The 26,899-nt window shown below is 42.7% G+C and overlaps 1 protein-coding gene across 3 annotated transcripts in view; it reads right to left on the bottom strand.

Annotated features, from left to right (window-relative positions):
- Positions 1–26,680, bottom strand: part of LOC124045127 (filamin A-interacting protein 1-like) — an 82,427-nt gene extending 55,747 nt beyond the window's left edge. For 2 of the 3 annotated variants that reach the window (XM_046364373.1, XM_046364386.1), the window contains exons 1-5: positions 26,435–26,680; positions 17,274–17,394; positions 3,609–3,818; positions 2,946–3,131; positions 2,561–2,739 (exon numbers count right to left, since the gene is read on the bottom strand). In XM_046364373.1, coding sequence (XP_046220329.1) covers positions 2,561–2,739; positions 2,946–3,131; positions 3,609–3,818; positions 17,274–17,300 — 602 coding nt within the window. In that variant the 5' untranslated portion in view covers positions 17,301–17,394; positions 26,435–26,680. The remainder of the gene's footprint in view (positions 1–2,560; positions 2,740–2,945; positions 3,132–3,608; positions 3,819–17,273; positions 17,395–26,434) is intronic. The other variant, XM_046364378.1, reaches the window with a different exon arrangement.
- Between the last annotated feature and the right edge of the window lie 219 nt (positions 26,681–26,899).

The raw sequence follows: 26,899 nt of genomic DNA on the forward strand, positions 1-26,899 counted from the left end.
ACAAGTGAAGGTGAGAGGAGAGCGCATACGACGTGGCTGCCATGAAAGTGAACTGTGTTTACTCGTGATCAGGGGTGTATTCATTCTGCCAATTCCGTTGAAAATATGTCTTTTAAACAGTAGCAAATGGAACAAAACAGGAATAAACATACCTGAATTTGTTAGTTTGCAACTCAAATTTTTCTCTTGACTTGTGTGCACCTATGTTGTAAACATGAATTCATAGGCTAGATTGTAGCAACCTCGTGATGGGTACAGGGGAAAAAATGGTATCATGTAGTAGCCTAAAACTATCGCTGGTGAATGGAACTTGGTGAATGGAATATGAAGGAGAGTCATCTGATATGCTGTAATAGAAATAAGGCCATGCTCATGAAAAGAAAATTGTCCTCCCTCATTTTAAACATCACTGACCGCCACTGCTGCCCTTTATGAGAGTGGCAACTGGCACTGAAGGAGGTAGGGTTATGGTGGATTTGTAACCAAGTGGGAATTTACCACATACAACAAGGAAAAATCCACTTGAACGGCCCTCAAACTGGTAATTACTATTGGAAAAATTGTATATCATTCTGAGCACCCACTTCTCAAACAGGGTGACCTCTGACTTCACCTTTTAAGGAAATGGCCTCTAAAACAGCATTTTAGGCAGTAAAATGCAGCAACAAAACATATTATTTATAAAAAGCAATCAATTAATATGTTTTTTGATCTATAGAATTTGTTTACAAACATGATAGCTGTACTTTTATGATTGTAATTGACAGCCTGTTGACCATTAGCAAATCAGCATTTTTCAACGGGTTCAAATCACTTAAATGCATCTAACTGGTATTTAAGACTTCACAACTGTTAAATTCCCACCTCCCGCATGGTTACGAAAGCAGCATCAGAGTGGAAACTTGAGCAGTACGACATAACAATCCGGTCACAACAGACAATGCCCGGAACATTGTGAATGCTGAACCTTGTGAATGCTGAACATTGTGAATGCTGAACCTTGTGAATGCTGAACCTTGTGAATGCTGAACATTGTGAATGCTGAACATTGTGAATGCTGAACCTTGTGAATGCTGAACCTTGTGAATGCTGAACCGTGTGAATGCTGAACCTTGTGAATGCTGAACATTGTGAATGCTGAACCTTGTGAATGCTGAACCTTGTGAATGCTGAACATTGTGAATGCTGAACCTTGTGAATGCTGAACCTTGTGAATGCTGAACCTTGTGAATGCTGAACCTTGTGAATGCTGAACATTGTGAATGCTGAACCTTGTGAATGCTGAACATTGTGAATGCTGAACCTTGTGAATGCTGAACATTGTGAATGCTGAACCTTGTGAATGCTGAACATTGTGAATGCTGAACCTTGTGAATGCTGAACATTGTGAATGCTGAACCTTGTGAATGCTGAACCTTGTGAATGCTGAACATTGTGAATGCTGAACCTTGTGAATGGCATTTCATTTGCCCGCTGTACCTGAACCAAACTGCGACCCCAAAATTGCAATAGGTACGGAACTGTGGGTTTGGTGAACCGTTACACCCCTAACAAACACACACACTGAAGTCAGCTCAGACAGATCCAGCTCAGAGAGCTCCATCAGCAGCAGATTTAAATGTAGAATGGAAAATAAATGTGTTCATGCAACAATTGTTAGTGCATCCCATCGAACCGAATCACATCGATTTGATCTCTAATTTATCTGGCTCCAGTCATATGGTTGTGCTTTTAAGAATTCTCCTCTCTCTCCTCCGTGCACGAGGGAGTGACTCGCTCACACAGCAGCCGATAGCAGAACAGGGACATTTCTGATCAAATTGACATTACTGTTTGAATAAATCATGATAATTTTAAAAAATATCAAATTGCGAATCGAACTGTCGTGACCAGCTACATTTGTTTCACTGGCACAATAGCGACCAATAAAAAAGTAGTTTCACACTGCCAAGTCAAAGGGTTGCAAATGTGAGAGTGTGTGTGTGTGTGTGTGTGTGTGTGTGTGTGTGTGTGTGTGTGTGTGTGTGTGTGTGTGTGTGTGTGTGTGTGTGTGTGTGTGTGTGTGTGTGTGTGTGTGTGTGTGTGTGTGTGTGTGTGTGTGTGTGTGTGTGTGTGTGTGTGTGTGTGTGTGTGTGTGTGCGTGCTAACATGTGTGTTTCTAAGGGACTGAGAGTGCTTAAGGAGTGAGCAGGGGTAATGGTCCGTGAGTGAGGATAGTAGCTATAAGTACAGGCCTGAGGTTAGCAGCACTACACTGCTGCGTATATGAACACATTGTGGTCACAGTGGCCCTACACACTCACTCAGCCATGGAAATCACATTATAGACTACTCTCTTGGTTGCAATAGAGGAATCTGCAGCCCTTAAACTATGTTACATTACAGGGTACAGATGGACTGGTTCCAATGTCCTTAGATAATCTCCTCTGCCCTCTGATCTCTTTCCCTATGTGACCTCTGATCTGATAGGATAGATTACCCTAATATGGTAGAGCCCCTGCTCTTAGCCAAGGTAGCATTTCCGACACGGGTCCTGTTGCGGTTGGTGGGTGTCACTGACCTCTCGCGGTCCTGCTCCAGTAGACAGGTGAGGTCATCGCTGCGCTGCAGGAAGGCACGGTGCTGCTGGTCCTGCTCCTCCAGCCTGCAGAGGGCGCCACTGTGGGAGCACTCCACCTGCAGCAGCTGCTCCAGCATCCGCCTGTAGCTCTGCTTTCCAGTCTCCACCAGCCGGTCCAGCTAACACAGAAAGAGAGAGAAGGACTTGAAGATAGGGCTGAAGACACCGTGGCTCTCAATGCGTTGTTGGAAACGGGCAAAGGGTCAATAGTTTATCATTAGCTTTCTACTTCAAAACCCATGCCTTAAAGCCTATACAAGCCTATGTGTGACTGGTGGTTTTAACAGTGGCTGTGTTTTCAATCTTAGCGTTAATCTCCTGATACCTCAGCCATGGGTTTCTCGTAGACATCCTGCTGTGGGGCCACCTGGGCCTCAGAAGCCTGGGCCTGGAGTGAGTCTCTCTGCAAGGCCCGGAGCACTTCTACTGGGGTGAGAAAGCCATACTGGGCCTCCAACAGAGCCAAATCCATCTTCTCTGCTTTCAGGAACGTGATCACCTCGTCTCTGGCCTGGTGGGATGGACAGATGTAATAAAAAAGGAGGGATGCAGAATGATAGAGATGAAAAAGAGATTGCACTCCCAAGTCTTTCTTATGTATCTGCGGTTTAGGCTGTGTGTGTGTCACGTTCTGTGAGGCATGTCTAGGAGTGTTTTACTCATGGTTTTAGTTAGTCACAATAGGCTCTTTTATTAGAGTCTGATTCATTCTGTTTCCTCTACAGCTCCTCTACAGCTGGTCTCAACTCAGTTCGGAGCAAGTCTCCCATTGACGATGTCAATGTGCGATGTAACACTCGCATTTATGCTTAAAATGATTTGGCCCTATTGTGGTTTGGCCAAGTCTGAGCTATGGGTTACTAGCCCGCATGCTACCATCCTGATCTTGTTAGCTTATAGAGCACAGCGGTCATGATTGTGGATGAAACATCTACTGTAAACCTAGATCCAGAAATACTAGAACACAACTGTTCTGTCCTGTCCTCACCTGCAGCTCTCCCTCCATTATACTGAGGAGGAACACAAGGTCATCCCTGGACAGGTCTTTCCCCCTCTCTCCCCCCTTTCCTCCCCCCATGCTGTCCCTCAGGACGGTGCCCTTGAGGGGGTCGAGGTGGGCCGCGGAGTTCTGTGAACCATTGCTGTTCAAGGCAGCCATGTTGGGGCTGTTGCTACGGGAACGTATCTGTGGATCCACCTGGGAAGAAGAGTGAGGAGAGATGTATGGACAGGTAGTACAAGAGTGGGGAAGGAGAATAGGGGGGCAGTAAAGGGAGGTTAGTGCAGTGACAATAGATGGTGATATAATTTGAAGCTGAGCACTCAAGTAAGCCTATTTCTTGTTTGAATCAATGAACGAGTGCTTTGTGTGTATCAGTTACATGTTTGATGACTCTATTACAACTAATGTAAAGTGTTAGGCACCTTGTCATAACCAGCCGCCCAAGGCTAAAAAAATAGCTTTAGCATGTTTGCTTATGTTGCTTATGTCACACTTATGTCATCTCATAGTTTCTCTGTTAGCACATAATTGACTGGGAGGTCTGGCTGACGGCTTGGCAGGCATAAGCAGCGTGCCAGAGACCAAGGGCTTAATTACTGACCATATGAGGAGATGAACCGTGTGTTTCTGCGTCTATGTGTAGTGTGTATGTGTTCTCAACGCTGACTCCCAACAGGTTACAGCAACAGCAAACAATGCTGGTCCAACCGCAGATTATATTAAGTCGGATATCCAGGCCTAATAGTATCTCTGCAGATCCCAATCTATAAGAGAATAATTTGAATACCCAGCCAAAGCGTTAACTATATTCAGGATTTTAAAGGCTCACACACACACAGCTGTGTGTCCCACACAGCGCATACACAGAAAGCACACGCATGCATTATGCACACATGATAGGCCTGCTAACACACATGCATGTACACAAACACAAATTACACTAGAAACAGGACAAGTTTTTTCAAAGTTCTACAACAGTGAGAGATGAGTCAGATGTTCCAACACAAGAATGGGGGAGTGAGGATTTAGGCAACAGCTGGATGTTGTCATCAAAACAGCCCATCTCTCTAAACAAGAGAAACAAACAGAATGGCTTATAGGAAAGGTGGATTGTAGGTTATAGGAAAGGTGATTGTGCGTGTGTGTGTGTGTGTGTGTGTGTGTGTGTGTGTGTGTGTGTGTGTGTGTGTGTGTGTGTGTGTGTGTGTGTGTGTGTGTGTGTGTGTGTGTGTGTGTGTGTGTGTGTGTGTGTGTGTGTGTGTGTGTGTGTGTGTGTGTGTGTGTGTGTGTGTGTGAGAGCTGTCTGCCTATCTGAGTTGTGATCCTCTCCGTATCAATTACTAAGACAGATGGTGCTATCTGGACAGAAAAGTCTAAATGGAATCTTTGGAACGTCCCAAGTCTGACATCACCACATTGAAATTGAAATGTAAAAGGTTTAGGGTTAGATAAGGGTTATGGTTAAGGTTAGGGTTAGGTAAGGGTTATGGTTAAGGTTAGGTAAGGGTTATGGTTAAGGTTAGGATAGGTAAGGGTTATGCTTAAAGTTAGGGTAAGGGTTAGGGTTTATGGTAGGGACGTCCCAAGGATCTCGGATAGCAGAAGCTCAATCTGGACTCCCTTTCCTTTCTGGCATTCATCCCTCCACTCGTTTACTGGGATGGAAGGAATGATAAAGTAACACAGAGGCCTTTTATGAGGTCCCATTCTTACAGCAAGTACTTCCAACCTACGACTCACAGCCACACAGGTATCATCTTGGAGGACACACACAGCTGAGATCTACACACACACACACACACACACACACACACACACACACACACACACACACACACACACACACACACACACACACACACACACACACACACACACACACACACACACACACACACACACACACACACACACACACACACACACACACACACACACACACACACACACACACACACACACACACACACACACACATGCCTACATTGTGAGCAGACATATTTTGAGGTTTTGAGCTGAACACTTTTACAGGGTATGATGATATTATATTATGTCTTTAGTTTGGCTGATATTTTCTACTGACTTGATTTTTGTTTCCTTTGGACTAGATCATGCTCTCTTGCCCCGTCCATCCTGCTAGCCCACTACGTGCACTTCTCTGTTCCCTATGCCTATTGATGTCTGCATGCACACACAGCACTTAACCTTGGCCTAAGTGCTTATCTGGACACACTCACAGATATGCACTCATGCTTATACACGTATGGACATAGGCTTAATCTCTGCAGACAAATGCAGACTAATTTGCGCATACACAACACACACCTAATTGTAAGTGCCCAGTTGAGGGCTTTCCCCTTGCAGACAGACTGGCAACGCCCATTGGCTCCTTGGTTTATTTTCTTAACCATGGAGAGCTACCCGCGTCTCGCCTGTCTGCCCCGTCTCCACGGAAGGCCACCGGCTGCACCGGGATAAAAAAATAATGAACACTTTGGAATGAAAACATGGTCACAAGTGTGTACACACACCCTTTCACCACCCACCCATTAAATAGCTCCTATATTTTACATGGTGATACACTCACACACACTTTCACCGCTCGCTTGCCCTCTTATTAAATATCGCCTCAAACCCAGATGCCATTTTAAAGCTTGATTAATGTAAACATGACTTCAGTCTATGAATGTACATTTATTCACTGACATTCGGAGTCATGTTATGTAACCATTAACGCTAATGAACCATAGAGAGGATTAGTACATGTTTAATAACCCATTAATACATGTCTGAGAAAGTGCCGGACTTGTCCAACCTGTGTCTACCCATTCACTCCCAATAGCCCGATAATATCCACCTGTTGTGGGAGGCCTAGGTTCAGATTAAGGTTCCCTCCTACTCAGGTTAGGTGGCTAGGTGCCATGGTCATTAAGGTTATGTCCTACGGTGGTCACTTCTTAGGGAGGGTGACTGGGTAGTGGGTGATTCTCAAGAAACTGGCACTAAACAAAAAAACTTTGTGAGAAAAAAAGCAACACATTTTTCACCATAATTCCTCTTGGATCACTAAGATCTGTATTGATATCTTTCCTAATTATGTTTATTGATAAGGTATTATGCCATTTCCACAACTACCAATGCAAACATTCTCATTACCCCAAAAGTTTTCAAAGTACCAAAAAGTTATAAACAAATCCATTTATAATATTTTAACATCGCTCATTTACATTTTTTTTTTATTGCTAAACGACAGTGGGCACAACTGGAGTCACATGTGCAAAACTCTAACTACAGTCTGCACTACCAACAGTCACCTGAGCTAAACAGTTCACATCACCTGCAAAACTCATTCCGGGCAACACAACTCTTAACACATGGCTCAAAACACGCTCAGTGCAGCCAAACACTATGCACAACCCTCACTGAGATAACACACACTGTCACTCAGAACACACTGAGAGTAAAAACACTAGCATCAAACACCAATACAGAAAATACAAACTTTTCATCTATACAGTTGGAACAATTTCACTGACTTCATACAAAGTAATATTTTCTTCAAAGAAAAGAGTGACATTCTTTCACATGATTTATTAAAAATTTTAGAACATAACAATTCTTTAAGGTAAATGAAAATTAGCAGTTTGCTTCAATAGTCTGTAGTAATTTACGGAATTACAGTAATGAGAAAAAAAAGGTAGAAACTAAAAGTACATACTGTAATTCGAACAAATAATTAAGGGGCTAATCCTGCCTCTCTCTGGCATCAGGCCACAGGTTTTCTTCTTCTAATGTTTTCTCTTGCCATGCACCTGGGGAAGAACCTTCTGGAGTGCCTTATCCATCCCTGGCAGTCCTCTGGACTCGTGTCCTCACATCCGGCACGCATGGCTTCCAAAAGAGACATTTGGTCATGTGGGTGGTGACCAAACACTTTCCACCTCCAGGCAGAGGAAAAACTCCTCTATTGGGTTGAGGGAGGGTGAATATGCAGGCAGGTACAAAACCATAAATCTGTGATGTGCTGCAAACCAATCTGTGACAGCTGCTGAGTGGTGAAAAGCAACGTTATCGCAAACTATGACAAAAACTTGGGGGTTTCTTACTGGCTCCCCCTGTTCTGCTGGCACTAGCTGAGCATAGAGCTGTTCTAGGAAAGCTATAAGCCTTTCTGTGTTGTATGGGCCAATGAGTGGTGGGTTGAGAAGCAAACCATCATTGGCCATTGCAGCACACATGGTGATATTTCCCCCCCTTTGGCCTGGAACCTCCACAGTGGCCCTTTGACCTATAACATTCCTTCCTCTGCGCCGTGTTTTGGCAAGGTTAAATCCAGCTTCATCGATAAATACAAATGAATGTGGTCTTTCCAGTGCTTCCACCTCCATTACTCTCTGAAAAACAGTAAGTGCACAGTTTTACTGTTGAAATGCTAGTATTTTGTATAGCTGTGTACGTAACCTCAGACGTCTTACCTGGACATATTGGTATCTTTGCTCTTTTACCCGTTCACTGTTTCTCTCGAACGGTGCAGTGTATAACTGTTTCATTGTAACTTGGTGTTTCTTTAGGACTCGAGCAATAGTTGTTGTGCTGACAGAATTAACATTTTAAAATATATCATTATCAGCCAGCACTCTATCTTGAATCTCCCGCAGTTTTATTGCATTGTTGACAACAACCATGTCAACAATAACATTTTCCTGCGCATCTGAAAATATTTTTCCTCTTCCCCCTGTTGGGAGCAGCCTTTGGGCCCTGTTGTAAAAATATATTTTCCAGTCGAACTTACTGTAATATATATCTGTGTAAATATTCTATAATTGCAATACAAAATAGATTCCTGTAATGTTTTCATTTACTGTAAGGATGTAACTCTCACCTGTTTGCATGATGGAAAATTTGCATTACAGATGCCACTGTGGATCTTTGCACCCTCAACCCTGCCTCTCTCAATGAGAGACTATGGTTCACGACATGGTCTATAAGTGTAGCCCTTATTTCATCTGAAATAACAGCTCTTTGTGTCACGTTCTGTCCATCGTTCGTATGTGTTTTCCTTGTTTTAGTGTTGGTCAGTACGTGAGCTGGGTGGGCATTCTATGTTGTGTGTCTGGTTTGTCTATTTCTATGTTTGGCCTGATATGGTTCTCAATCAGAGGCAGGTGTTAGTCATTGTCTCTGATTGGGAACCATATTTAGGTAGCCTGTTTTGAGTTGGGTTTTGTGGGTGATTGTTCCTGTCTCTGTGTTTGCACCAGATAGGACTGTTTAGGTTTTCACTTTTCTTGTTTTGTATAGTCTGTTCATGTATAGTCGTCTTTATTAAAAACATGAATAACCACTACGCTGCATTTTGGTCCGCCTCTCTTTCACCAGAAGAAAACCCTTACACTTTGTCTTCTTTGTCTTCCTCCACACATCCGCCCTCTCCCTGCCACCCTTCTCCCTCCACGAACCCATCTTCCTTTCCAAAATGAGTCTTTCTGAGCTCGACCTATATATACTGTAATATGTGTGTGTGTTCACTAACAAGTCAAAAACAAGACACCTGCTTAGCCTTTCAGCTGAAATTGCAATCAGCAGTGTTTGAAAGGCACAAGGCTGAAATCTATTCCGTTTTGAATGTGTGGTTCACAGTTTTGACAGCAGTGTGTTAGCATTTGAACAAAGTGCTGTAAATCCACAGTGTTGTGCAGGTTGTGGTTAAAGTCATGGGATAAGTGTGTACAGTTTTGAAAACTGTGTTCAAGCAATGAAAAACGAACTAGAGTTTGGTCCACATGAACTGCTGCTGTGCAGACTGTAGTTAGAGTTTTGCACATGTGACTCCAGTTGTGTCCACAGCAATCGAAAAAAAAACTGTAATGAAAAGGCCTCGGTTAAAAATAACACTGAAAACAAATATATTTTAAAGTAAACTATTAAAATGTTTTTGTAATTTCTCATTACCGCAACACACAACCTTTTCTGAATCTTGTTTTTTTGTCAATTACTTGTGTATACAAGTACAGTCGTGGCCAAAAGTTGAGAATGACACAAATATTAATTTTCACAAAGTCTGCTGCCTCAGTTTGAATGATGGCAATTTGCATATACTCCAGAATGTTATGAAGACTGATCAGATTAATTTAACTTAATTGTAAAGTCCCTCTTTGCCATGCAAATTAACTGAATCCCCAAAAAAACATTTCCACTGCATTTCAGCCCTGCGACAAAAGAACCAGCTGACATCATGTCAGTGATTCTCTTGTTAACACATGTGTGAGTGTTGACGAGAACAAGGCTGGAGATCACTCTGTCATCCTGATTGAGTTTGAATAACAGACTGGAAGCTTCAAAAGGAGGGTGGTTCTTGGAATCATTGTTCTTCCTCTGTCAATCATGGTTACCTGCAAGGAAACACGTGCCGTCATCATTGCTTTGCACAAAAAGGGCTTTACAGGCAAGGATATTGCTGCCAGTAAGATTGCACCTAAATCAACCATTTATCGGATCATCAAGAACTTCAAGGAGAGCGGTTCAATTATTGTAAAGAAAGCTGCAAGCACCAGGACCGTCTCCTAAAGTTAATTCAGCTGCGTGATCGGGGCACCACCAGTACAGAGCTTGCTCGGAATGGCAGCAGGTAGGTGTGAGTGCATCTGGACACACAGTGAGGCAAAGACTTTTGGAGGATGGCCTGGTGTCAAGAAGGGCAGCAAAGAAGCCACTTCTCTCCAGGAAAAACATCAGGGACAGACTGATATTCTGCAAAAGTTACAGGGATTGGACTGCTGAGAACTGGGGTAAAGTAATTTTCTCTGATGAATCCCCTTTCCGATTGTTTGGGGCATCTGGAAAAAAGCTTGTCAGGAGAAGACAAGGTGAGCGCTACCATCAGTCCTGTGTCATGCCAACAGTAAAGCATCCTGAGACCATTCATGTGTGGGGTTGCTTCTCAGCCAAGGGAGTGGGCCCACTCACAATTTTGCCTAACATAGCCATGAATAAAGAATGGTACCGACACATCCCCCGAGAGCAACTTCTCCCAACCATCCAGGAACAGTTTGGTGACAAAGTGGCTCGGGGAACAAAACATCAATATTTTGAGTCCATGGCCAGGAAACTCCCCAGACCTTAATCCCATTGAGAACTTGTGGTCAATCCTCAAGAGGCGGGTGGACAAACAAAAACCCACCAATTCTGACAAACGCCAAGCATTGATTATGCAAGAATGGGCTGCTATCAGTCAGGATGTGGCCCAGAAGTTAATTGACAGCATGCCAGGGCGGATTGAAGACTTCATGTAATTGTCAATAAAATGCTTTGACACTTATGAAATGCTTGTAATTGTCACATTCGTCATAACGAGGAGACCAAGGCACAGTGTGATATGAATACATTCTTCTTTATTTAAACGAAGAACACTTAACAAAACGAACGTGACACTATAACACGAGTGCTGACATGCAACTACACATAGACAATAACCCACAAAACCAAAATGGCAACCTAAATAGGATCCCCAATCAGAGGCAACAACAAACAGCTGTCTCTGATTGGGAACCAATTCAGGCCACCATAGACCTACATACCTAGACATACTAAAACCTAGACATACTAAAACCCCATAGATATACAAAAACCCTAGACAGGACAAAAACACCTCGACAATACAAAAACTAAACTAACCACCCTTGTCACACCCTGACCTAACCAAAATAATAAAGAAAACAAAGATAACTAAGGTCAGGGCATGACAGAAATTATACTTCAGTATTCCATAGTAACATCTGACAAAATATCTAAAGACACTGAAGCTGCAAACTTTGTGGAAATTAATATTTGTGTCATTCTCAAAACTTTGGTCCACAACTGTAATATGTACATATATTTGGATAAAGGCACCCTATCAGGTTAATCTCAAATTACTTAACTCTTCAGTCGACCCTCTACTTTTTCGAACATTCTGTTAAAAATCGTGCAACATTTCAGCGCCCTGCTACTCAGGCCAGGAGTATAGTATATGCATATGATTAGTATATGTGGATAGAAAACACTCAGACGTTTATAAAACTGGTTAAATCACGGCTGTGACTATAACAGAACGTGCGTTTCATCGAAAAGTGCAAGAAAATCTGATCACTGAAAATGGAAATAAATATCCTTAAGCTACTCCCAGGAATTGTTCAAAGTGAACCAAATTACATGAGGCCGAGGTTTCAGTGCCTACAGCTTCCACACGATGTCTAGAGTCTTGTCATTTGATTCAGCTTTGATTCTTGGTCAAACCGAATCAAGGAAACCGATTCCCTCCGGTCTCCGACCGGATGTTTTGGTCGAGCTCTCTCCAGACATCTTTTCGAGATGGACAGCTATAGAAGTTACATCGCCTCCTGATGAATTTTATCGCTTATTAACGTGTACTAATACCTAAAGTTGCATTACAAAACTATTTCGAAGTGTTTTGTGAAAGTTTATCGTCGACGTTTTGAATTTTAAAAAATGACGTTACGTTATGAAACGCTATTTTTTTCCGTTTATCACATAGTCTTCATAGATCGATATCTAGGCTATATATGGACCGATTTAATCGAAAAAAAGACCCAATAGTGATTATGGGACATCTAGGAGTGCCAACAAAGAAGATGGTCAAAGGTAATGAATGTTTTATATTTTATTTGTGCGGTTTGTGTAGCGACGACTATGCTAATTATATTGTTTACGTCCCCTGCGGGTCTTTTGGGGTGTTACATGCTATCAGATAATAGCTTCTCATGCTTTCGCCGAAAAGCATTTTAAAAATCTGACTTGTTGCCTGGATTCACAACGAGTGTAGCTTTAATTCAATACCCTGCATGTGTATTTTAATGAACGTTTGAGTTTTATCTAATACTATTAGCATTTAGCGTAGCGCATTTGCATTTCGAGGGCTCTAGATGGGACGCCTGCGTGCAAGGTAGGAGCAAGAGCTATACATTTCATTTTTCCTAATATTTCCTAAATGTCGGTGTATTGCGGTAATGATAATTAGTGTTGCATAGTTTGTCATTGAAAAACTACTGAGCTCTATTAGAGATTTAGTAACCCAATAAATCATCAAACACTGTCATTGGTTAATCCCAAATGCCTTGCATAAAGGCACTAACAGACAGCCTGTGGTGGGCAGGGTGGCTCAAATTCAATGTTATGACAATTCACATTTAACGTGTTGATAACTTTTCTTTATCATAATGCAATTTATTAAAATAGTAAAATGCTATTTTAGCATAAGTATAAGTACTGTAATTATGTATTAACATTTTTGTGTTAGGACATGGATATGTGTGGTTCTAATGTATTTTAGATGGTTTCTAAATTGAATGGGATCCTATGGGCAAATGGCATAACATGATATTCCTATAGAATATCTAAATATGTAGGATATGGACCAAAAAGTTTCTTGGGATATCAAACGACAATATTGTTATATTCTAAAACAGGTACACATTTAAAAACTGGGGGATATCCTCCTTTACGTTCAGTGGTTGCTCCTTGCTGAAACACAAACTACAGATTGTGGTTTTAAGTAAATTAAATGGGTTTTATACACCCATATTTCTTGACAATCTCTAATTTATTTTTAAAAAACGGATGTTTTACAAAATCTAAACAATAGGTGTAAGCAGTGCTAGTAAATATTTAAAGATACCAGCACAGCACACCCATTGACTATATATTTGTATTATCTTAGTATTATTACAGAAATTAAGCTTCTCATTACCAAAACGGACTTAAAAATAATGAGAAATTAGTATTATTACAGAAATTAAGCTTCTCTTTACCAAAACGGACTTAAAAATAATGAGAAATTGTAACGCTTGTCGTCTGGGGAAGGAGAGAAGGACCAAGGTGCAGTGTGGTAAGTGTTCATATTTTACCAACGAACAGTCCTGTAAGGTGCAACACAACACTAAACAGAAAATAACCACCCACAAAACACAATGGAAAACAGGCTACCTAAATATGGTTCTCAATCAGGGACAACAATTGACAGCTGCCTCTGATTGAGAACCATACCAGGCCCAAACACAGAAATAGAAAATCATAGACAAACTAATATAGATAACCCACCCAAATCACGCCCTGATCATACTAAATCATACTACCCTAGCCACGGGTCCCGAATGGACAGGAGATTCCGGCAGCGCCGGATAGGTGGGAGACTCCGGCAGCGCCGGACAGGCGGGAGACTCCGGCAGCTCCGGAGTGAAGGGCGATTCCGGCATCACCGGCATGACAGGCGGCTCTGGCAGCTCCTGGCTGACTGACGGCTCTGGCAGCTCCTGGCTGACTGACGGCTCTGGCAGCTCCTGGCTGACTGGCGGCTCTGGCAGCTCAGGACAGACTGGCGACTCTGGCAGCTCAGGACAGACTGGCGGCTCTGGCAGCTCAGGACAGACTGGCGGCTCTGGTAGCTCAGGACAGACTGGCGGCTCTGGCAGCTCAGGACAGACTGGCGGCTCTGGCAGCTCAGGACAGACTGCTGGCTCTGGCAGCTCAGGACAGACTGCCGGCTCTGGCAGCTCAGGACAGACTGGCGGCTCTGGCAGCTCAGGACAGATTGGCGGCTCTGGCAGCTCAGGACAGACTGGCGGCTCTGGCAGCTCAGGACAGACTGGCGACTCTGGCAGCTCAGGACAGACGGGAGACTCTGGCAGCTCAGGACAGACGGGAGACTCTGGCAGCTCAGGACACGCGGGAGCACCTGTAGGGAGAAGACGGAGAGACAGCCTGGTACGGGGAGCTGCCACCAGAGGTCTGGTGCGTGGAGGTGGCACCGGATAGACCGGACCGTGAAGGCGCACTGGAGCTCTTGAACACCGAGCCTGCCCAACCTTACCTGGTTGAATGCTCCCCGTAGCCAGGCCAGTGCGGCGAGGTGGAATAGCCCACACTGGGCTGTGCTGGCGAACCAGGGACACCATGCATAAGGCTGGTGCCATGTACACCGGCCCGAGGAGACGCACTGGAGACCGGATGCGCTGAGCAGGCTTCATGGCACCTGGCTCGATGCCCACTCTAGCCCGGCCGATACGAGGCGCTGCAATGTACCGCACCGGGCTATGCACACGCACCGTCTCGCTCTCCGGTAAGCACGGGCAGTTGGCTCAGGTCTCCTACCTGACTTAGCCACACTCCCCGTGTTCCCCCTCCCAATACATTTTTGGGCTACCTCTCGGGCTTCCAACCGCACCACCGTGCTGCCTCCTCATACCACCGCCTCTCAGCTTTCGCTGCCTCCAGCTCAGCCTTGTGGCGGTGATATTCCCCAGGCCAAACACAGAAATAGAAAATCATAGACAACTAACATAGACAACCCATCCAACTCACACCCTGATCATACTAAACAAAAGACAAAACAAAGGAACTAAGGTCAGAACGTGACAGAAATGTGTGTTTCGTTAACGAGGCCTTAGCTCAATCTGCAAGTAATACATGACAGCCATAATGTATCAGCCAGCAAATCATTAAAGCCCATTCATGCCTCAATGTTGGTAAAGTAAAGTTTCTCCAAGTTTTTCCCAATTTGAGCTTTTTCATCATTTTGGTAATGAGAAGGTCAAGTGTAGTAAAGAGGGTGTTTCAGAATAAATTCCTCATTCTGAAGACATATAAATGAAGAAATTAAAGGAACTAAGGAATACTCTTCTAGATGATTGATCATGGTTGACTTGAAACAATTCAGCTAGTATACAATTTATATTATTTATAGACAAACTATAGCAACATATTTTGTGTTTTATTCAAATAAGTTAGGTTTTTCTAAAGTAAAATGTTCTAAAATTATCTGAGAATTTAATCCGGACGCATTTCGGTAATGAGAATTTAAGGAGAACATTTTTTAAATTCAGGTGGAAATTTAGAATTGATTTCAAATAAGAAACTGTGGCATAAACTAGGTATGCGATGGCCAAGCGGCATAGGAGCTATACATGTGATATGAGTAATGTAAGATATGTAAACATTATTAAAGTGGCATTATTTAGAGTGCATTGTATAACGTGACTAGTGATCCATTTATTTAAGTGGAAGTTATTGGGTCTCAATGTAGGCAGCAGCCTCTCTCATTTAGTGATTTCCGTTTAGCAGTCTGATGTCCTGATGGCCTGCTGAAGATACATCATGGTTTTCTAACTCAATTTGCTACTGCCATGGTAAAACTGGTTTCATGAGAATCACCCAGGTTCCCTCTGGCAGTTTTCTGATCAACTCCTCGCGAAATGGAAAAAAACTATCATCACCACCCATTCTCTTCACCTCTCTTCTGTTAGAAAATGGCTCAGTTACCTCTCTCTCAGCAGGAGAGTTCATTACTTTTTTTCTCTCTCTCTTTCTGCTTCTATGGAGAGCTAGTAAATGTGCCAGACATATTGGAACCGATGTCCAGTAGGGCAGGGGTTCCCAAAATCTTTAACTTGGGCTCCCCTTCCAGGATTGGAGAAGAGGCTTTCTGCTGATTGTAAAACACTTATATTAGTGACACGAGTCCGAGTTACGTTTCAGACAGCGAACCATTACCACAGAGATCAAAGGCTCAAAGCAAATCTCAGCGCTGCTTTATACGCCGTGGCCTACTGAGTCAGCTCTGATGGGAAAACAAAGTAACAGGAATTAGCTGAACCGTCGTGACCCTTATGAAGTCATATGTTGATATGTAGGGGAGCTGTTTATGCCTATTAATGTGGTTTAATATTCTGATCCCGGGTCGTCTCAGGTTGAATCTCTATTACTCTATGCACATTCACTCAAGTTAGCTGACATCAAGTTAGGATTCTGCGGCCCTCAGAGAAGCAGGGTTTTATGGAATCTTGGGGATGAGGCAGTTTTCACAGATATGACGTTTTATTGTATCCTGTTCATGGTATGGCACCAGAGGAAAAAGTCATGCGCAATGAAGTGGAAAAGAAACATGTCCACAATCCAGGAAATGTCTATGGTGAACAGTGTGAACCTTCTCCTACCTTTGAAACTGTGCGAGAGAAAATCACAATTAATAGGACTTAACAAGCTGGCTGCCATTGTGATGAGTCACCTTGCACAAGAGGTTTGCTTTGTAGGTTTTACTAGCCTAATACTGTAATATTAATAATTTGATACAATGGTTAGAGATTCTAAAGGCTTTTTACCGCTTATGAATCAGTTATATGTGTAGTTTGTCTCTCTCTGTTTCTTGTCTTTGGAGAGTTCCCACTTCTGGCCTCTGGAGTTTCACACATGCATGGTTAGTGCTTCGTTCTCCCACACTAATATAACTGATGCATATGAAATATCCCTTATTTGTTGTTATTATTTTGGCTAAACGGCGTAACATGGACTCAAGTGTGGAAAGCAAAGCAGAGTCCATTTGGATGTCAGTCTGATGGAATGAAATGTGGAGTGAGGATATAAGATGGTGTGTGAGTCCTCTCCTGCAAAATTAAGATTGTACTAAATTCTCTTGACGGAAGGCCAATCTCTGGATAGGGGGAAGCATTTGAAATTACACTGGTGTGTCTTTTTGCCTGTGTGTTTACACGCTCACATGTGAGTCTGATGTGTATTTCTGTGGGATGGATACAGTATGCTTGCAAGGTAGAGAGAAGTTTGCAGTTTACGCATATCACATTCACGTACGCACACACACACCTGTGTTTGCCATCCATCCACAGCCATCAGATCCTACATTCTTCTGGCATTGCTTCAGAGTGCAACAGAGATGATTGATAGAGAGAGGATGGAGTGATCCTAAACATCAGACACACACTACCTGTCAGGGGGAGAGAGGGAAAGTTTAAAGATGCGCTTTGGCCCTCAAAGACACATGGATCTCACATGCAACCGTTCTGACATCACAGGTCAATGGTTTTATGACTCTGTACCCCTGCATTGTGAAAAACCCAAAGCTTCTTATTCTGGATGTTACCACGAGAGAGTGGAAGAGAACCAGCTGGGAAATGACAGTCCCCACACACACACACACACACACACACACACACACACACACACACACACACACACACACACACACACACACACACACACACACACACACACACACACACACACACACACACACACACACACACACACACACACACACACTATTTTTTATTTAAGTAAGACATATTGGCAGTTACATAACACACACACTCACGTGCACAGGAAGGGGTGAGGAGAGAATGTGATGTTCTTGTCCCAGTGGATGTTAACCTCTGTCTTTGTTTAGAGAACATTGTGTCAAGTACAGTACAGTCACCCAGGGTTGATGGATATAAAGCCTTTAATGGGACGTCAGCTTCATGCCTTTTATCTTTGGCCCTTTAAAAAAAAATGTAATTATTGATAATGATAGTTGTAATTGTCAAATAGCTGGAGTATTTTATCTGTAAGTTCCGTTTTAATTTCTCCATCACTGTCTGGGCTATGAGGTTATGTACATGAGGAACTAGACTGGCCAGTAAGTTTATGCTGTGTTTATATGCAGACTGTTTCTTTCCGATCCTAATGGAAACCTTTCTATACTATAATACTGTAAACCCCCAGAGTGCACTGTGGTCTTATGTGACATGCTTGTGGCTTTGGATCAGGAAATGTAGACATTAGCGAATCACTCCCCGGGGCAAGCACACACACACTACCACACTGGAGAGAAAGGGTCAAATTTAACAGCACTTTAGAATTATATGTGCTGGCTTAGTGGCCCTGAATTGTGTTCACTCTGCTGCCAAAATAAATGTCAATACTCTAAACTCACAAGAGTCTTATTCAGTATAATACATTGAAGTGTTTTGACACATGCTTGAATAAAAAGGCTTGGTTATTCATTACCACCTCTCTGCTTAGCATGTGAAAGCTGAAATTTGTTGGTCAATCCAATAGGGGGCAGTATTTAGCCAAATATTCTGCCGTGGTGACACCAGTGACTAGATAACTCTATCACCACAGATCTAAATAGACCATAGGCTAGTGGTTGATCCATGTCAGAGTTTGCAACCTGCGCTCTCTGCCCTTTACTGAAACTGCTTCATTTCCTAACCCCCCATAAAATGTATTACTGCCTTTAAACCAAAGGAAAACAATCAACAAATGTGTTACCCCTTTCTACGGAAAGGAGGACGGAAATGTTCCTTGACCTCATTCTATGAGCAGAACATCTCCCCAGACGCGTTTCATCAATCTGACTTCTCCCACCGACTCAGACACTAAAGTGGTCGTTGACTTTGTGCTTGTAGGAGGCTACATTTACTATTGATTTAACAATAACACATCTTCAATAGTGGCTTTAGGAGGAAGAAACTGCAGGCCTCAACATCACCAATATATCCTTGGACTGCAAAATAGGTGGTTGCTACTTGACCTGGGATGAAGTATAGATTTTTGTACCACTTCAAGTAGATTAAAAAGTCGGCTAGAATTTCTGAAACACAGAAACATGTTATTTTGCTGACCCAAAAGGTCAAAATGAACATCAACCATAATGAAAGAAAAGATGAGAAACACAGTCTGGTCAAAATGGGCCTGAGGGGATATCATATTGGTCAGTTTTAGCCTTCATAACTATCCCTGTACTAAGCTACTGACACACTAGTATCCAGGGGCGCAACTTTAGTTTTAGAAGTGGGGGGGAATAACTTTTTGTTTTTTAATCCAGTGGGATAAACACTCCAAACAGCCTACCTGACCGCTTGGAGGCGTTCGAATGGTCCTAAAGCACACTGTTGCCTCGTTTTGTATCACATACCAATGATAAAACTGGGGGAGACAAAAATGCTATTTCAGAATGTGTGTTGGGGGGGATGTCCCCCCTGTCCCCAGTGAAAGTTGCGCCCCTGCTAGCATCCAAATAAGCCAGGAGAGTGGAAGACGGAATTGCGTTGATGATATGGATATTGGATACTGAATATTGGATATTGCTGTCGGACTCTTTTTTGAATGGAGACCTCGGAAGTGTACTGTAACATCATAACATTTTGTATCTCCCTATGTTACGGTGTGACAACAGTTTTCATGGGCACACATATCCAAAATGATGTATGGATTGCAAAATCATATGCTTCTAACTGAAACAAGATGAATCAAGCAAAATGTATACTGTCATTAACAGAGTTCTTCAATAATAATGCATTATAGTTGTTTGATACGCATTTGATGTTTAACTGTTTAGTTAAGTGGGGAAATTATCACACAACATCAGCTGATTCAGGAAATAACTTTTTGAATGACAGTCAATTGATGAAAAGCTGGTGTAATACTGCACGTGACAGAATAACAGCCAAAGTACGGGAATTAATGTTGATCTGGACAATTGACAAAACATTTTGGTGTCTATGTTGTCACAGCAGTCAAGATAGTAAGCCTATGTTGTGGACAACATTATGTCAAGATTCCTGAGGTAAGATTACAGTCTGTGGATGTTTTCACTGTTTGTTTTCAGAGTTCAAATGGACCAACCAGGAACCTGAAAATGGCTTGTTCGTTTTTGAATAGAAATAGAAAAATAAAAAGTGGGTTGGTTTTAATTTTTGCATATAAAACCAAAAGCAACTCCTTAATATTTAGATTTTCACATGGGGTGGGGTTAAAATTGAAATGCCTGTCATTGGTTAAGTGCACAGCCTACACTTCCTATCCGTTCAAAGTAGGAGTTCACCCTTCTAACGCCATTCCATGAATCTATTATCAATTCATTAATCTATTAATAGCTGCCCACATTGTGCCACACTGCCAAGATAAAGTAAGATTTCGTGTGAATTGACTTAGTAATGAACTGCGGTTACTGTAAATGTTTAGCTGACTGATATATCCTAGCTACCTAACTAACCACTGGTAATCTTATTCAATGATGCCATACAGCCAAAACAACAGTTTTCATTGCTAGACTAGAGATATGCTGCTAGCTATAGTTAGTCAGTGGTTGCACATCTAACTAGCTGGAATAAAGCAAGGGTGTGAATAGTAGATGTGTAAATATATCCGTTCAGTGTTTACAGCAGGTCTTCAACTACTGAACTCAGCCTGATAGGGTGCTGTGGGTGTGTCCAGTTTACACCTGTGCAAATCCATGTGTGTATACAAATGGAATGAAGCATCCAACCAACGCCTCGAGGGTTGTGGGGTCCTGCCCAGAAGCAACCCCTCGCCCCTACTGCCCAGAGTCTAGACACTTGTGGAGGTTGGTATTATGGTAGCACAGTCATTGGTATTATGGTAGCACAGTCAATTAGTCAGTCTGGCACTGTCTAAACATTTTAAATGGTCAGTGCAGTTAAAAACTTGATTTCCTGTTTTTTTTTAATATATTTCCACACACACACTATGAGATAAGACCGGGATGATATCAGTGTTTTTTCCATGGCCAAAATGAAAACACAAAGCAGACCAAACTCTTTGGTCCTTTAAAAACCTGCTGTATGTAAAATATTGTGTGCTATATCTAAATGTGACTCTGGATGACAACATAATGTTTCCAACATTAGGGCTGTTTTCCTAAAGAAGTTAAATCTGCTAAGTTTTTTGTTTCAGTCTGTTCAGATGTGATGGAACTTTTGGTCCACATCATGACGTCACACAATGTGACCTGATTATAATAGACCAATGACTGTTCTTCTGGGTAAGGGGGTGAGCTCCAGACAAATACTTGCTTCCTCTGTCCTTGAGAGAATCTCAATTGCATTTCCTTGATTCGTCGCATCCTCTCTTCTCGTCTCCTTCACCTCTCACCTTCTTATCCAATAGGTTTTGAGAAGGAGGCGAGGGGGGAGGACTTGAGGAATCAAGGAAATGCAATTGAGATTATCCCCTTGTTTCCCACATCACCTCCCTCTCATTGTTTCCCACATCACCTCCCTCACATCACCTCCCTCTCAAAGCACATTGGGGGAGAGGAGTAAAGCCAAGTCACATAATTAGTTAAATAAAGTCCACCTGTGTGCAATCTAAGTGTCACATGATCTGTCACATGATCACAGTATATATACATCTGTTCTGAAAGGCCCCAGAGTCTGCAACACCACTAAGCAAGGGGCACCACCAAGCAAGTGGCACCATGAAGTCCAAGGAGCTCTCCAAACAGGTCAGGGACAAAGTTGTGGAGAAGTACAGATCAGGGTTGGGTTCTAAAAAAATATCCAAAACTTTGAACATCCCACGGAGCAAATTCATTATTTAAACATTTAAAGAATATGGCACCACAACAAACTTGCCAATTGAGAGCCACCCACCAAAACTCATAAACCAGGCGAGGAGGGCATTAATGAGAGAGGCAACAAAGATACCAAGATAACCCTGAAGGAGCTGCAAAGCTCCACAGCGGATAATGGAGTATCTGTCCATAGGACAGAAAAAAGCCATTGCTTAAATAAAAAAATAAGTAAACACATTTGGTGTTCACCAAAAGGCATGTGGGAGACTCCCCAAACATATGGAAGAAGGTACTTTGGTCAGATGAGACTAAAATAGAGCTTTTTGGCCATCAATGAAAATGCTGTCTGGCACAATCCCAACACCTCTCATCACCCCGAGAAAACCATCCCCACAGTGAAGCATGCTGTTGGGATGTTTTTCATCTGTACTGACTGGGAAACTGGTCAGAATTGAAGGAATGATGGATGGTGCTAAATACAGGGAAATTCTTGAGGGAAAACTGTTTCAGTTCCAGTCCAGAGATTTCCAGCAGGACAATGATTCTAAGCATACTGCTAAAGCAACACTTGAGTGGTTTAATGGGAAACATTTACATGTCTTGGAATGGCCTAGTCAAAGCCCAGACCTCAATCCGATTGGGGGGGTAAATAGTCATGCACACTCAAGTTTTCAGTTTTTTTGTCTTATTTGTTTCACCCCCCCCAAAATATATATATATATATATATATATATATATATATATATATATATTTTTTTTTTTTATTCCAGGTTGTAAGGCAACAAAATAGTAAAAATGCCAGGGGGATGAATACTTTCGCAAACCATTGTATCTCAGGGCCTGTTAAACAGCCATCACTAACACAGAGGCTGCTGTCTACATACAGACTTCAAGCCATTGGCCACTTTAATAAATTGATCAATAGTCACTTTAATAATGCCACTTTAATAATGTTTACATAATGTTTACATATCTTGCATTACTCATACTGTATTCTATACCGTCTATGCCGCTCTGTTAGATATTACTGCACTGTCGGAACTAGAAGTACAAGCATTTCGCTACACTCACAATAACATATGCTAACCATGTGTATGAGAACAATAAAATGTGATTTGATTTGATCTTGAATCGTATTGCAATGTCTGCATTTGATTCCAAATCTGCCAGCTGAGAAACGCATTTTCTCATTCCGCTAAGGAATCATTTCTTAATTTGATCCTTGTTGGCTTTTGTAGGTATGGGTGTCATGGCAACTAGCTCAACAAATGTTAGCCTCAATGACCTAAATGGAGAGAGATTTTCCAGGTGACAAGTGAAGAGCTGGCAGGAGACAGTCGTCGCAAGTTAATCGTTTCAGAGCTTAAACTGTACATTATGTCACATGTACAGTTGAGGCCATCTTTTTATCACTAAATTGCTTTGTGAAATGTAGTTTTTGTACTCTTGAATATATTAAACTTGGCCGGTTTAAACCGTTACGGGAAAAGTGGCGGAAATATGTCCAGGTTGGCACGTCCAGGTTGGCACGTCCAGGTTGGCATGTCCAAGCATTGAAGATGACACGCCAACTTGCGCGAGTCCACTCCCTCCGTATCAGACACCCCGATCCCTGCTCCTCTCGTGTCCCTCCTCCACCTGCCTGTGCTGAAACAACAAGTAGAGCGCCTCTCCTGAGTCACACGAGCAAGTCCCCATTGAAGTTAAAAAATATATAAAGTGTATTTCGACTATCCGCATATCCTCAAAAATGCATGATATTATTTGAATAGTGAAGTCATTTCAAATGCCCATTCCTAATTAGGGGTAACTTACCTCATCCACTACCAATGGATGTTGAACTTATGCATACACTGTATATCTCAAGTAAGGATTCAGTAAGTGAGGATACGGTCTTGAGTGATTAAAAGTGAGATTAATCGTGTTGAAGCAGCACACAAGCACAAACAAACACACACACACGGGTTGATGCTATCCTGCAGGGCTGAGTGGTATCTTTAATCAGACTAATAGAGTTAGCCCTGTTAGTGATAAAGAGCTTTTCTCAGGGCACTTAGAGCTATCTGCCCGCAGTGATAATCACCAAGAGTGTGTGTGTATGTGTATGTGTGTGTGTGTGTGTGTGTGTATTTTGAAAAGAGTCTACCTGGTTTTTATACAGTACTCAAAACCATTCCATGATTTTATCGTAAATTTACAACAGGAACAGGGTATGTTGTACCACAGAGACAATTTCATTGGGTGTGTGTCAGTGACAACATGGTGCCTGTCTGAGGCAGAATCAGCTCTATCCGGAAACCAGTCAATTGATCTCCAAAACCAATCACCTCTAGATTCCCATTAAAACCAGTCATCTCTATTGATCTCAATTAAAACCAGTCAGTCACCTCAATTTATTTTAGTATTGGCCCACTCTAAGGCCATTGACTTCCATTGATCCCTGTGTCTCTCTCCTGTGAACTCATTCACCCATAAGCCTTATCTGTGTCCAGAGCAGTTTCTAACCATCTGGACTGGATGAGGGGTCAGGGGTTAGGGGTCAGAAAAATAATGTGTCTTGTGGCAAAATTTCACCCCCCTCTGACCTTTCACCTTTTCAGGCTGTGGGCCTGCTCAGATGGAGCAAGACCAGGAGTGTGTGTGTGCGTGTTTGGTAGGACTGGCTGGCCCAGATGTGGTGTGTGTGTGGCGTACTCGTGATGTGTGTGTAGCAGGACTGGCCCAGATGTAGTGTGCGTGCGGAATATATGGTGTGTATGTAGCCGAAAGGACCCAAAATGGCAGTGACTTTTAGGAGTGACCTCTGTGTGATGCGTCATGGGGGGTATTTTTACTTTTCACACGTCACACATGTATAAATCAGGGATTCATGTGCAAGTATTTTGGCAAGAACAGGACAGGTCAGTACATAACGATACAGTTCATAACACAGCCTAGCCTAGCAGTGTCCCGACACATAAACTAGCACACTTTCAAACACCAAAACACAGTTGATTTTTTTGTGCTGTTATGTAGGCCTACATGTGAATGTGTTTAGCATCTTTCCTTACTTTCTAGGCTACAGTAGTTGTGTGTCACGCCCTGACCATAGAGAGCTTTTTATTCTCTATGTTGGTTAGGTCGGGGTGTAACTAGGGTGGGTCATCTAGGTGATTTATATTTCTATGTTGGCCTGGTATGGTTCCCAGTCAGAGGCAGCTGATTATCATTGTCTCGGATTGGGGATCATATTTAGGCAGCCATTTCCCCATTGTGCTTGGTGGGATGTTGTCTATGGATAGTTGCCTGTCAGCACTATTGTTAGCAGCAAGGTTCGTTTTTGAGATTTATTGTTTTTGTTTTGCTGAGAGTTTCACTTAGAAATAAAAAGATGTGGAACCCAAATCACGCGGCGCTTTGGTCCAGTTATTATAACGATTGTGACATTGTGTAGGGTACTGCATGTATTTGATCATTGATAGCATTCTTGCTAGTGGCTTACATGTGATTAGCATTAGCCTTTCCTCCCAGCGGTCCAGCTGCTCTGAGGGGGTTTCATGCTAGTATTAGCATAGTGTGTTCTTGTTCTAGCATTAGAACATTATATTAATAGAGCTCTTTTCCTAGAGTCACCTCCAGGGAAATGTGATCCATCTGCTGTTCCATGGGCGGAAACCATATCCCTTGTACCCGATGCCCTCAGTAACCCTGTGCCCATACTACACACACACGCCTGGCACGCACCATATACACACACATACTTATACTAGAGACCCCCACCTGACTGTTATAGTCTTTGTTCACTCAATGCAAACCCGGCCCCTGCATAATCCTAAAATCAGTCAGACACTTGCTGAATCAACTCCACACTCTCTCACACACACACACACACACACACACACACACACACACACACACACACACACACACACACACACACACACACACACACACACACACACACACACACACACACACACACACACACACACACACACACACACACACAGCTTGACAGTGGTATTTTTTCATTTGATTTAACTAGGCAAGTCAGTTAAGAACAAATTCTTATTTACAATGACGGTGTACCCCAGCCAAACCCTAACCCGGACAATGCTGGGCCTATTGTGCACCGCCCTATGGAACTCCCAATCACAGCCAGTTGTGATACAGCCTGGAATCGAACCAGTGTCTGTAGTGATGCCTCTACCACTGAGATGCACTGCCTTAGACCGCAGTGCCACTCAGGAGCAAAATACTCTGGAGTATGTGTGGTCATTCATTGCTCAGCATTAGTCATACAGTGCTTGGCACATCATTATACTACATATTACTGAGCGATTTATGTAGTCAACCAGGAACTGGTGTTTGGTGATTAGGTCACTGTTTCCCAGCACCAGACTGTACAGAAGAGAGGGAGTTGTTTCAGTCTCACACAGTGAGTCACACACTCAGATCCTCACGCATCTACAGTGTAGATGGAGTATGAAGTGAGTCAAACATAAGAAGCAGAGAAACTCAATCTTAGAATAGAACAGCAGCTAAAACTGGCTCATCCAAACCAGTCCAGAGCAACCACAAAACTAGAATTAGTTGTTATTTCTATGAGAGCAACTCCCAGTTTACAAAGCCAATGTTTACGCAGCCAGACAGGTTAACAGACAGACAGGCAGGCAGGCAAATGTACCTGCAGGACTGATGGAGCAGAAGTGATTGTGTCCGGCTGTGCTGCTCCGTCTGAGTGTGGTACTCCTTCCCCTTATCTGTCATCCAATAAAGTCCTCCCCTACTCTTCTTCTTCTATTGCTCTCCTCTTGTCCCCTGTTTGTCTATTCCTTGATACGCTTTTCTCTCTCTTCCCTATTTCCCCCACTTTTGTGTCCTTACATTTTCTCCAAGTGGTCCAGATAGAAGGAAAGAGAAGGGGATGTGTGTGTGATTTGATCCTTAAGGAAGGGATGGAGTGGGGCTTAGAGTGGAGGATGGACGGATGGAGAGAGGGAGTGATTGCCCTGACAGATGACTGTAAAGTATAGAGTGAAGGGGTGGGGCCAGGGAGTAATGGTTGGATCAGACCTACCATGCAGAAATGAGTCGGTGCTAATTAAATGTAACATGCACCCTCTCTCACACTAGACACACACACACACAC

This window comes from Oncorhynchus gorbuscha, linkage group LG01, assembly GCF_021184085.1.
Source record: "Oncorhynchus gorbuscha isolate QuinsamMale2020 ecotype Even-year linkage group LG01, OgorEven_v1.0, whole genome shotgun sequence".
NCBI lineage: Eukaryota > Metazoa > Chordata > Actinopteri > Salmoniformes > Salmonidae > Oncorhynchus > Oncorhynchus gorbuscha.